This window comes from Delphinapterus leucas, chromosome 17 (assembly GCF_059928025.1).
Source record: "Delphinapterus leucas isolate spDelLeu-1000000601 "Yukka" chromosome 17, BTC_Dleu_Yukka2, whole genome shotgun sequence".
Classification (NCBI taxonomy): Eukaryota; Metazoa; Chordata; class Mammalia; order Artiodactyla; family Monodontidae; genus Delphinapterus; species Delphinapterus leucas.
The window spans coordinates 67,312,565-67,324,956 of record NC_143145.1 but is presented as its reverse complement, the minus strand read 5'-3'; the positions used below and the strand labels follow the sequence as shown (position 1 = coordinate 67,324,956).

At 33.2% G+C, this 12,392-nt stretch overlaps 1 protein-coding gene across 1 annotated transcript in view; it reads left to right on the top strand.

Annotated features, from left to right (window-relative positions):
* CRISPLD1 (cysteine rich secretory protein LCCL domain containing 1) overlaps nucleotides 1–12,392 on the top strand; it is a 38,852-nt gene that overhangs the window by 23,046 nt on the left and 3,414 nt on the right. The window contains exons 2-12 of the mRNA XM_022595296.2: nucleotides 1,257–1,375; nucleotides 1,723–1,855; nucleotides 2,888–3,003; nucleotides 3,783–3,883; nucleotides 5,551–5,691; nucleotides 5,861–5,921; nucleotides 6,031–6,097; nucleotides 6,294–6,424; nucleotides 8,261–8,304; nucleotides 8,398–8,470; nucleotides 11,493–11,568. Coding sequence (XP_022451004.2) covers nucleotides 1,257–1,375; nucleotides 1,723–1,855; nucleotides 2,888–3,003; nucleotides 3,783–3,883; nucleotides 5,551–5,691; nucleotides 5,861–5,921; nucleotides 6,031–6,097; nucleotides 6,294–6,424; nucleotides 8,261–8,304; nucleotides 8,398–8,470; nucleotides 11,493–11,568 — 1,062 coding nt within the window. The remainder of the gene's footprint in view (nucleotides 1–1,256; nucleotides 1,376–1,722; nucleotides 1,856–2,887; nucleotides 3,004–3,782; nucleotides 3,884–5,550; nucleotides 5,692–5,860; nucleotides 5,922–6,030; nucleotides 6,098–6,293; nucleotides 6,425–8,260; nucleotides 8,305–8,397; nucleotides 8,471–11,492; nucleotides 11,569–12,392) is intronic.

Genomic DNA, 12,392 nt, shown 5'->3' with positions numbered 1-12,392 from the left:
TTCTACTTGACATATATACTGCATGTATCACAGACACCTCACACATCATCCTTGAAATATGCATTGAAGTGAATAGACATACACTTCTATTACAACAATCTATTTCTCTTTCTGTTTTTCTTTCTCACAGTTTGGTAACCTCATGAGTCTTCACCCTTTTTTCTTTTTTTCCCCCTCACCACCTTCCTTCAGTCATCCGTCAACTTCTACGAATTTAAATTCCTAAACATTATTTCAGACTGTCTGCTTTTCTCCAGTCTCACTGCTATCACCTTAGGTTGTGTCCTCATTTTCTAGTTCCAGGACTATTTTTCTACCCTCTTAACATGCCCAGAATCCTGTAGTTGTGCCAATATTGAGTCCAGTTCTATCCAGCTCTTTGTTTTTACCACCACACTCACTATACTGCCTGATTTTCAAATTAACAAATTGAATATTAAACCCAGGATGTATGAAATTATTTCAGTAATATAATTTTAAATATCACTTTATAAATTATTTTTAAAATATGAATTAATATTATTGAATTTTGTACACAAAAATGCATTTATATTTTATAGGATACAGATTCATTAACCATTCATGTATTGAGCAAATGTTTATTAACCACCTTGCCATATGGCAGACACAGATAATAGGCCGAAGGTACCAGCGTGAGTTAAATAACTGCCCCCAAGCAACTCACAGTCCCATGAAAGAGACATATAGACGAATACTAACACTGCTGTGTAATAGCTGCTAAACAAAGGAGCATAACAAAGCTTTAAGAGCCCAAAGTAGGGAATAGCTTACTTCTAAGAGAACTGCAAATGTGTCAAGAATGTATTACATAAAGCTGTATTGTGAAGTAAGAGTTAGAGGCTGTTTGACAAATAATTGGGAGAAGGAAGTCTTAGGCAGAGGAAACGATGCCAGCAAAAGCAAGGAATAACATGTTTTATGACAGGGAACAGTATACAGAGATTTGTTGGATGCGGTTAGAGGAATCACTTAAGCGTATTTGTGTCCACTTAGGTAATTCTAATCACTTGTAGAGCAGATTGGAGGGATGAGAGGTGGATGAAAGGAGATTAATTAGGAGGCTAGTGCAGAAATCTATATGAGAGATGGAGAGAACCCAGACTAAGATGCTGACTTTGCTAAGAAGAAGGGAGAAAACATAAGAACTGAGTAACACTGTATTCTAAAGAAATATCCAAACTGTATATATACATTATCTGTTTGTGTCTGTATTTTGTTTTTGTTTTGAATTGTAGACATGGGATGTAGAACTGGAAAGATCTGCAGAATCCTGGGCTGAAACTTGTTTGTGGGAACATGGACCTGCAAGCATGCTTCCATCAATTGGACAGAATTTGGGAGCACATTGGGGAAGGTAGCTTAAAATACAACTTCTTGTTTCTGAAAACATAAGAGCTTGAAATGAAATACTTACTAATTCATCATTGTAAGTTTTCAAAGGCTTAGTGCCTAAAAGGAAAACAAGCAGTCACACCAAGACAAATAAAAAATAAATATCCTGCCAGAATGATCAGTAGTATTTTAAACTTATTTTTGTTTCAAGTAATTGATATATTAGTGATGTAAAGTGCAAAAGTATTTAATATTAATAAGTTACCCAAAACTGCCTCTCTACCCAACTTCATCAATCTTTTTGGCAATATTTGGTTTTATATTTTCTCCAGCCTTACTTGACTTTTGTGGTTATTTTCTTTCAAATAGATATAGACCCCCAACATTTCATGTACAAGCATGGTATGATGAAGTCAAAGACTTTAGCTACCCATATGAACATGAGTGCAACCCGTATTGTCCATTCAGATGTTCTGGTCCTGTATGTACTCATTATACACAGGTATGTTTTGGGTATATTACACTTTATTCGTTTAATTTGAGTTCGTGTAAACTAACAAAGTTTTTTTGTGTGTGTGTGTGGGAGAACTTAGGATACTGAACATTTGCCTTCCTTATGTCATTTATATGGTTATTAAAAATATATTAATATTGATTTATGTAGAACAAGCTTATAAATTTTTATAAACAAGAATAATTATCGAAAAAAGTACAGACATTTCCTTAAAAATATTATTTCAATGATTTTACATATAAAATACTTTAATATGACCCCAGTAAATGCAAAAGGGAAGGAATTTACCATCTTCAAATACAGATGTTGATTTTTTTATTTTCAAAAAATAAAAATATGGTTTTATTTACCATGACATTCAATATTCACATGTGTGCAGCATTTATCATGTTTTTAAATTTTCAGTGTTTGGATTGGGTATCGGACATGTTCTAAAACTTCTAAATCAAACAACAAATGGCAGATTTGACTAGATAAAGCTCACTACAGATCTGAGTTTCTAGAATTTCTATGACTGATTATTAGTGACTATAAAGCAAATGGTTCTGTATGCCTTCGCATGGGACAAGATTAAGATCAGTATTGGACTCCCTGATAGCCAGTGGCACAGTGAAAATGTCACATTGTATAAGAAATTTGAACACCTAAAATTTTGCTCCAGTACTTTCTGCTTTAAGATGAGAAATTCTGTTCATTTGGTAGGTAAGTTTCTTCACAGGAAAATTAATACGGCATTTAGGACTGTGAGGATGTAACATTTGAATTATTTAGTAATAAATAAGATGTTTATGTCTTATATCTGGATAGAGTTATATACCTGTGTATCTCTTTTCTTTTTTAAAGTTAAATTAAGTATTTCCCCAAGTGCCAGGAAAAATATTGTTTCTGACATTGCCTCATTTCATTTTGAATAGTAACTGTTGGTTCTCCAGTTCACTTTTATGCATTTTCTCTCAGATATGTTGCTGTCTTACTTCATTTCAGCCTACTTTTTCTAAGCCTTTCTTTTCTCTAATGTAGGTGGTGTGGGCAACAAGTAGCAGAATAGGCTGTGCCATTAATTTGTGCCATAACATGAACATCTGGGGGCAGATATGGCCCAAAGCTGTCTACTTGGTGTGCAATTATTCCCCAAAGTAAGTAAACAAAACACTACTTGCATATGTAAGTATTTCTTAACAACATAAAAATAACTTTATATTTTTGATTTTTTTCCTTATTTTCAGTGTGTATTATTGAGTAAACTGCGTTGTTTTAACTGAGTTTATGTCATATGGCAACAATTATGGTTGCCTGATGTGTAAAATTGGTGCTTAAAAGGAATATGAAAATTGAAAATATAATCTTTGTAAAGATAGGAATCATATTTTTAGGGCTTCAGTTTTATTTATTGCACTACTATATTGTGTAAATGTTTAATAATTTTGGTTTATTAGAGATGAGAAACCATAGACTGAGAAATGTATTTTCACCTATGTAAAGACCCTTCAAATAATTACATTGAAAATATTGTACAACTGAACTTAGGGTCAAATCTACGTCTAAAATCTGTTTTTATTAAAACAAATGGGATATAGATGAATATTCGATAGCAGAGGTTAGTGTTTTGCAGAAGTTTGGTTTTTCAGTTTTTAGCAATATACATAACACATTATTTAGAATATTTTCAAAAGAATGAGGTAGCAGTGTATTTTTAAACTTAGTAACAATGAGATATCACTTCCCATCTGTCAGAATGGCTATCATTAAAAAGAACACAAATAACAAATGTTAGTGACGATGTAGAGAAAAGGGAACCCTTGTCCACTGTTGGTGGGAATGTAAATTAGTGCAGCCACTGTGGAAAAACAGTATGGAGGTTTCTCAAAAAACTAAAAATAGACCACCTCTTAATGGAGTGGATTATCTTTTGAAGGGGAAACTGGTGGGGCCACGCCCCCTACAAACATGGCCGGCCCTGTTCTGCTTGCCCACCTAGTTTTGGAGGAGGCTGTAGAGAAAATCTGTGCTACAAAGGTATGTGATATTGTGTTGTAATATTCAGTTTGATTTATATTTTCATCCAACTTCTGCATTAATTTGTGTTTGAAAGCCAAAAGCACATTTAATTATTACATGAAAAGTTTCTAGAACTCTATTTCAAATATTTAGAAGTCATTTAAAATATTTTTTAAAAATTTATAATATTAATAAGTCTATTATACCAACATGTATTTAAAGGAAAGTTTCATGATTATTCCAGATAACCACTTAATTCTACTTTGAAATTATCCCAGAGTGACAAGTATATTTTCATTCTTAAAAGCCATCTTGATATAGTGTTGACTAGAATTATTTCCATAAATGTCATCATTTCTGAAGAATTTAGCAGTTTAACACAATTTATTTTAAGCACTTTAAGAGTTTTTGCCTAAATACCTATCCATGAATCTTACTGAACCATGCCCAGTGAATTATACTAATTCTCTGCTGCTTACAATTTGTCATGCCAAAATAACAACAACGACAACAAAAAATATATAATAGTATTACAAAACTGTTGTAAAAAATACTGTCTCAAATGTACTGGATGTCCTCAAAAATAAATATAAATATGATGTCCTTTTTGTAACACATGAAGATAAAACTTACCTGACAAAGCTTTGTGAAAGTCATGCTTTTTATTGGGCATCCAAGTGAACATTTTTACACTCTTGTACTACTTTGTTCTTAATGATGACTAAATGAAGAATAATGCAGACCAGGTGTTTTTGAAAATATGTGTAAATGCAGCCACTTTTCAGTACTTATAAAGAGATATCTTTTTTCCTTAATGATTGAGTGCTCACTAGTTATAATAAGTAGACAAGAAGTAAGCATATAGTTCACTGTGTAATATGAGCCATTTTTAATTCCTGAAAGCTTTTTGCATTGTGCCTGAGTCTGTTTTCCATCCCCCAAACCTCCAACCTGCTTGCTCCATTGTCAATGACCACAGTGTCTTACTAAAGCTGACTTTCCTCTGAATTCATACTTCCTTTTTCTAGATTCTGAATTCTTAGACATACATGCAAATAACCACATTTCCAAAATGTGCCCCTGTCAAGCCCTTAATACAAGCCAACCTGGAAAAAATATTAAATTCAAAGTTTGCATATTTTCCATTGTTAAGTTTAAATTTCTGCACATTGAATTTCCTTCTGCAGTAGAAACCTTTCCATGGAAACTGATATTGTGGTAAATAGCAAGGGCATGTCAATCCTTCTTAGGCTGAATTTCCTTTCAGGAGAATTTTAAATGTGATCCTTTGGAAAATTTTAAGTGTTATCCTCCTGAAAATATGATTTCATTTGAGAAAACAAATTCAAATTCACTAAGCCCGACTTCATTAGATCCCTGTGTAGACCTCATGATGTCATTATGAAAGGTAATCACTGATACCACTTTAAAATATAAGCGAAGTTTAGAAATGATTCCATTTAATGTTAGCATAAATGAGTCAAGGGCTCAAAGGTTTATGCATCTGTTTTATTTATTCCAATGCAGTATGTAAGATCACCACCTTAAGCCAAAACTTGTGCCAATATACAGTACTGATTTTTCTAGTAGCTTTCAGTGTTAAACAGGCATATAAAGGTGTATCATGGGTAATTTGTGCACATTTAAGATGGATTCATATTTCCTAAATCCATTCTCTCTAACAGAAGGATCAGATAGCTATTACCCTCCTCAAGAAGAAGAAACAAATGAAATTGAACGGCAGCAATCACAAGTCCATGACACCCACATCCGGGCAATAGCAGATAATAGTAACAGAAACGAAGTCATAAGCACACAGCAAATGTGTAAGATCTCCGCATTATTTACATTTTAAAGTTTACATTGCTGGCATATTCAACTATATTTTATTAATCTGAACATTTTTAGAATGGCAAAAACTTGGCATTAGACTGTATGGGATGAATTAGAGCAGCTGTTGCATCATCTAAATTATTATTATTTTCTAAATTTTAGCTCAAATTGTTTCTTGCGAAGTAAGATTAAGAGACCAGTGCAAAGGCACAACCTGCAATAGGTAATATTTATTATTACTCTCAAAATTAACTGGCAAGATATAAAAAATATTTTCATTTTATATGGACATTCAGAGAAGCTAAATTTTGTTCCCCATTTCTTTTATTTAGATATGAATGCCCTGCTGGCTGTTTGGATAGTAAAGCTAAAGTTATTGGCAGTGTGCATTATGAAATGGTAGGTATTATAAATGTCATTATTTGAGGATAGGATCCTTTCATATAATATTTTGATTTTTAATGGGAAAAATAACAATTTATATATGTATAGCTATTTTGCTCAGAATTGTTTAAAGTCATACATAGTAACAAGTTGTATCCTATGCAGAATTCTTATCATTTTAACATCCTTTCATCCCTTCCTTTTCTCCCAGCAATCCAGCATCTGTAGAGCTGCAATTCATTATGGTATAATAGACAATGATGGTGGTTGGGTGGATATCACTAGACAAGGAAGAAAACATTATTTCATCAAATCCAATAGAAATGGTGTTCAAACAATTGGGTAAGTACCTAAATAATCTTTTGGACCAGAGATTTGAAGTTGTAACAATAAGTTACATTCATTCAGAGCAAAGCATAGAAGAATTTAGTTTATAAAGAGAGAAGGTAATTTTCAAGGTTCATTTCAACTACACAATTTCCATGGGCAAAAATAAGGAAAAGTATCTGAATTCAAAGTTGAACACTTTTGCTTATAAAGATCATGCTAACACTCTAAATTTTCTAGTTTCATTAAGAATGTACAAATTTAGTTTTTCCCATTGTGAAGCAATACATTTTTCAGCTATGATAAAAAGTGCCTGAGAAGGCTAATTGATTTGCATATTCTTCCTGCCCTGTTTGGGAGAATTATTTATTTCAGGCAACAGTAACTTTGTTAATAAGATAGATTACTAGGTAACAGAGCATTTTGCAAAGTCTCTAAATATGTAATACACTATGTCACCTTTCTTTTGTCTGTTAAAATGTAATTTGACCCAGTATAAAAGCATTGATTAACTTTTGAAATGTTTGTCATATTAAATATACTAAATGTATTATTATAAAACAACATATTTTCATATATACTCTATAGAAAGTAGAAAAATGTAGGCTTTTGAAATATCTTTGTAGTTTCTCTTTCTCGTTAGTAAAATAATAGACATTATTGAACCTCATAATGGAATGCCTTTTCTTAGGAAATATGATAGTCTCCCTTCCTTTGTAACTGAACAGTTGCATGAAACACCACAGTATAGAATTCATAATGATAAGAAAGAATTTCTTAAGAATCCTTGTAAATTGGTGGAATGATGCCCTCTGTATACAATTTTATTCAAAGGCCTGATGTGTGGTTTTTAGCCATTAGTGATTAATCTCTTAAGTAAAAGCTTTACAGAAACACTTACTGATTAATTTATTCACTCAGCAGATACTTATCTTAAATAAATAATAAATATTAGTTTTTAGCTTTGGTAAGCCAAACATTGGGTGTTGCATTAGAGAACATTTACTTCCTATTATTTACCTTTTTCTTTTAACTTGTATTTTTAATTGTTTATTATATAAACTCTCTTGAAACGTGTGTGTGTCATATTAAAGTACCATCACAAATAAGCATTACCTTTTGCAATAGATGTTTTTTATGAAAGCCTGGGTATAGATAAACCAATTAAAATACCTATTCTTACATTGTTGCTTTTTAATAAAACATGTAAGGAGGAATTCATTCATTTATTGTAGACATTTTACTAGATACTAGGGGGAACAAAAAAATGAATGATGCATATTCCTTTAAGGTACTTATTATTTAGTAGCCTTTTTACACTGCCTTGTATTGACTATTTTGAAAGATTAAATTGTTTGGTTCCGTGGTAACAGGGAATGAGTGTATTGAGAGTTTTAATTTTAATAGGAAAAAAATATATAGATACAAATGTGTATTATTTCATGCTATTATGTATAAGTTTTTGAGATTGATAATGAAAAGAGATCTTTCTCTGATATCAAGAATGGTATTTATTTGGCTCATACTTGAACGTAATATGAATTTAGCATAAAACAGATGACTAATTCTTATACTGCTACATGTCTAGATATAGAATTCAAAGTTGAACCCTTTTGCTTATAAAGATCATGCTAACACTCTAAATTTTCTAGTTTCATTAAGAATGTACAAATTTATAGTTTTTCCCATTGTGAAGCAATACATTAAATAAGAACATTTAAGAAAATGTTCTTAAATAAGAACATTTAAGAAAAAATTAAACATTCATAGACTTAAAAAATATAAGAATTTATGTTGATGCCGATGCATGTAAGATGTTGATGATTGAAATTTTTATGTTTTTATCTTCAGCAAGTATCAGTCTGCTAATTCCTTCACAGTCTCTAAAGTAACAGGTTAGCACTTTTTTCGTCTTATTTTCTTACCACTCTGTTGCACATTATTCTTTCTAAAGGATTTGCTTATTGTTTTGTGTTTGAATTCTTCAGTTCAGGCTGTCACTTGTGAAACAACTGTGGAACAGCTCTGTCCTTTTCATAAGCCTGCTTCACATTGCCCAAGGTACTGTTCTCTAGATTTTCTCCATTTTTAACCTGTAAACAGGGGGCCTTTTACCCTGGATAACTGCTTTTGCCTGAGATTCTGGTGTCTCTAGGACTCAGAAGATGTATCATCTTGAATTGCTAGCAGCAGGGAGCAATGGACACCACAAACTGCATGCACTCTAGGCACTCCTAGTGTAGTTTCTCCAAAAAATGTGTGTGTGTTTTTGTTTTTTTTTTGTCTCCACAAAAATCTTTATTTTAGCATTTAAAAGAAAGAATCACATGTTCATTCCCCTACAGCTTTATGAGGCTTGGCCACCCAGTAAGTTACAAGTTACGCACGTCAGGCACTTCTCTGGTCATTGCATGACTCTTTAATGGATCACATCAGGGCCAAGCAGCCCCTTTCCCTATGATTAGATGTAAAGGCAGGTACTGTTAAAATGTGTCAGCATTTTTATTCAAAGCATAACGGAAGTTGTAGACAAAGGAATGTTTACTAGATCACTATCTACATTCTCACAAATATATAACAAGGTGTTAAAACCAGAGACTAGAACTCAGACAAGCAAAAAGCTCCTGCAGTCTTTCTTTGACCTGAACTTACCTACGAAGAAATGAACTCAGTTTGAATCTACTGATCTTGGCCTTCCACAGACCAAGTGCTAAATATGGTTAAGGTAGAGCGTGCACAGCATGATCCTAAGGGCAGAACAGCTGGTTTTATTGCCATAGGGTGGGCAATGAATGCGCAGCAGTTCTCAAATGCAAAAATAAAATTTTATAGTCAATGGGGACACCCTTCCTCCTACAGAAGACATTTTTTATAAAAATCAACCTTTAATTCAAAGTTGTAAAAACTCATTCATTTATTACTTATATTTAAGTGGTCCTGGTTTAGATGCTAAAGTGTACTGTGTTATACAAATTTTAGGAACATGAAATTTAAATAAGAAATATAGCCATTTCTTAAAAAGTGTGTTGAGGAAGATCGGCTTCAATTGGTAAAGGTAGTTGCAATGAAGTTTTGTTTTTTTTTTTAAGAATACTTTTAGGAAACTAATTGATACTTTTATCAAACAATGATTTTCATATAGTCATTTTGTTGAGACTCTGATTTACTATGTAGAATGAATTGTGTTTTTTCCAGTCTTAGCTTTGATTTCCTTTTAGTGTATGAGTGTGTGTACTTGTGTGTGTGTATGTGAATCCAGAAGAGCCAATCAATTTAAATAAGTGCCACTTGGCAGTTTCTTAAACTCTGGGAGTGAATTTTTAAAAATGTCATGTGACTGACTGAACACTGATAATTGGACCCTATGTTTAAATAAAAGAACTTTTGGAAACTTTGAAAAAAGGAGCTAAAGTATCAGGAAGGGAGTAGGATATCTGGAGAAAGAACATTCCATTCAGAGGGAAAGATGAACTCAAAGGCCCTGAGGATGAGATTTTTCTGTATGTTTGAAGAATAACTATTAGGCCAGTGTGACAGGAGCTGGGTGAGAAAGTGAAAGAGGGGTAGGATATAATGTCAGAGAGGAAATGGGAAGACAGAATACTCAGGGCTTATTGGCTATTATAAGGATCCTGTCACTTGTTCTGAATTAGATGGAAAGCCACTAGAATATTTGGAGCAGAGGAATGATATGATTAGACTTGTATTCTTCAGTGTAAGTGTGTGGCAAAATAGATTGGAGGGGACAAAATCGGAAGCAGGGAGACCATAGGGCAGCCTATTGCAGTGAGCTAGATATTGGAAGATAGAGCCCAGAGTTACAGTGATTGAGGTGCTTAAGGATGCTCTGATTTTATTTCAGTGTACAACGAATAGAAATTGGGTTGAATATAAGGTTGAGGTAAGGAAGGGAGTTAAGGATAGAATAAAGGTTTTTCTTGGCCTGAGCACCTGAATAATGGAGTTGACATTTATTGTCGGAAGCCTACAGAAAGAAGATATTTGCAGACTGGATGAGAAGATTAGGAATTTGGTTTCAAATATGCTAAATTTGAGATATTTATTAGGTCTACGTGGAGATATTCAGTAAGCAATAGGACATACAAATTTAGAATTAAGAGAAGAGGTCCCAACTAGAGATACAAATTTGGAAATCAATAGTTTATAGATGATAATCAAAGCCATGAAATTGGATGAGATACCAAAGATATGAACATAGAGAAAAGAAACTATGAGATGTCTGTGGCAGACAATGATTCAGTTTTTCCAAGTTATATGTTTACTAAATTCTGCAGTCATATTGGGTACCAAATTCCCAGATACTGAGAGAGAGATACTTCCTGATGTTTCTTTCTGCTTTGGATCCCCAAATTAGAAAGCTTCCTGGCTAAGCTTTTTTTTTTTTTTAAAGAAAAAGCAAGAGAAAAGAAACACATCTGTGCCAAAAGCTGGAAGTAGGTAAAGTAAGCAGAAGCAATTGTGCTTACTGCCGGGATTGTACAACTGACCTATTTCAGAAGGAAAACATGTGTATATATACACTGGAATGCTACTCAATCATAAAAAAGAATGAAATTTTGCCGTTTGCAACAACATGGATGGACTTGGAGGGCATTATGCTAACTGAAATAAGATAGAGTAACACAAATACTTTATGGTATCACTTATATATGGAATCTAAAAAAAAAAATACAACAAACTAGTGAATATAACAAGAAAGAAACAGGCTCACAGGTACAGAGAACAAACTGGTGGTTACCAGTGGGGAGGTACAGTATAGGGGTAGAGGATTAAGAGGTACAAACTATTAGGTATAAAATAAGCTGCAAGGATAGATTGTAAAACACAGAATATAGCCAATATTTTATACTAACTATAAATGGAGTATAACCTTTTAAAAACTGTGAATCACCGTATTGTATACCTGTAACATATAGTACATCAGCTATACTTCAATAAAAAATAATGAGTGGGATTTAGAATGCTGAGTTTACTTTTGTGTATGCATGTCTATGATCTTACTAATAAGAAAGACTGAAATAACCAGCTACTTAATATTTGTAAGTATATATTTATTTTTTAGAGTATACTGTCCTCGGAACTGTATGCAGGCAAATCCACATTATGCTCGTGTAATTGGAACTCGAATTTATTCTGATGTAAGTACCCTAATTTATGCAGCTCTCAGTATTTATCTATATGCATGCACATGTGTTTAAATGTATATATACATTTATATACAGAAAAAGGAACAGATTCTGTGTTGATATACGTATTCTCGGAAAGGTCAATCATCGGTAACACTAAAAACTAAATATCTATATGCAAATATGCATGCATAATCATTTATCTTAACTAAATTTTTCTTCATATCCTATCTATATCTCTTATATCAGATACTAAATGAAATAGCTTGGATGCATCCTTGGGAAGGAAAAAGCATTTTACTTTTCTTTAACCTTCCTTTTGGTTCTTCAGTACTTGAAGTATAGACTGGATAATTAAGAGTTTGTCAAATGTATGAACAATATCTCCACTGCCAAATGGGCATTTAGCAAGTAGCATAGAATCAAAACCAGGTAATCATTAAAATACATACAAAAGGAAACCAGTTGAGGGTGTATTGTTATGGATGCCAGGACTGGGGTTGGACGAGGAAGATTAGCTATGATGGCTTCAGGGCCGATAAGTGCTTTCTGATCCAGGTTTCAAGTGTGGGTTGGTAAAGAGGATTAGCGCACATTTTAGGTGGGGTGAATGGCACCTACAAAGACATGGAGATGAGGTGAGAGCAAGTGAGCTGAAAGTGGGCATGACTTGTAGGTTTGCTTGTATCTGAGCTGGTGAGATTTGAAGCTAAAAGGGGCTGCAGCCAACTTAGTGTGAGGGATGGAGGGAGGGATCCAGCTCTTGAAACATGTAATTGGAGAGTCTAGATACATGCTGATAAGTTTAGATTTTATGTGGCAGACATTTGGAAACC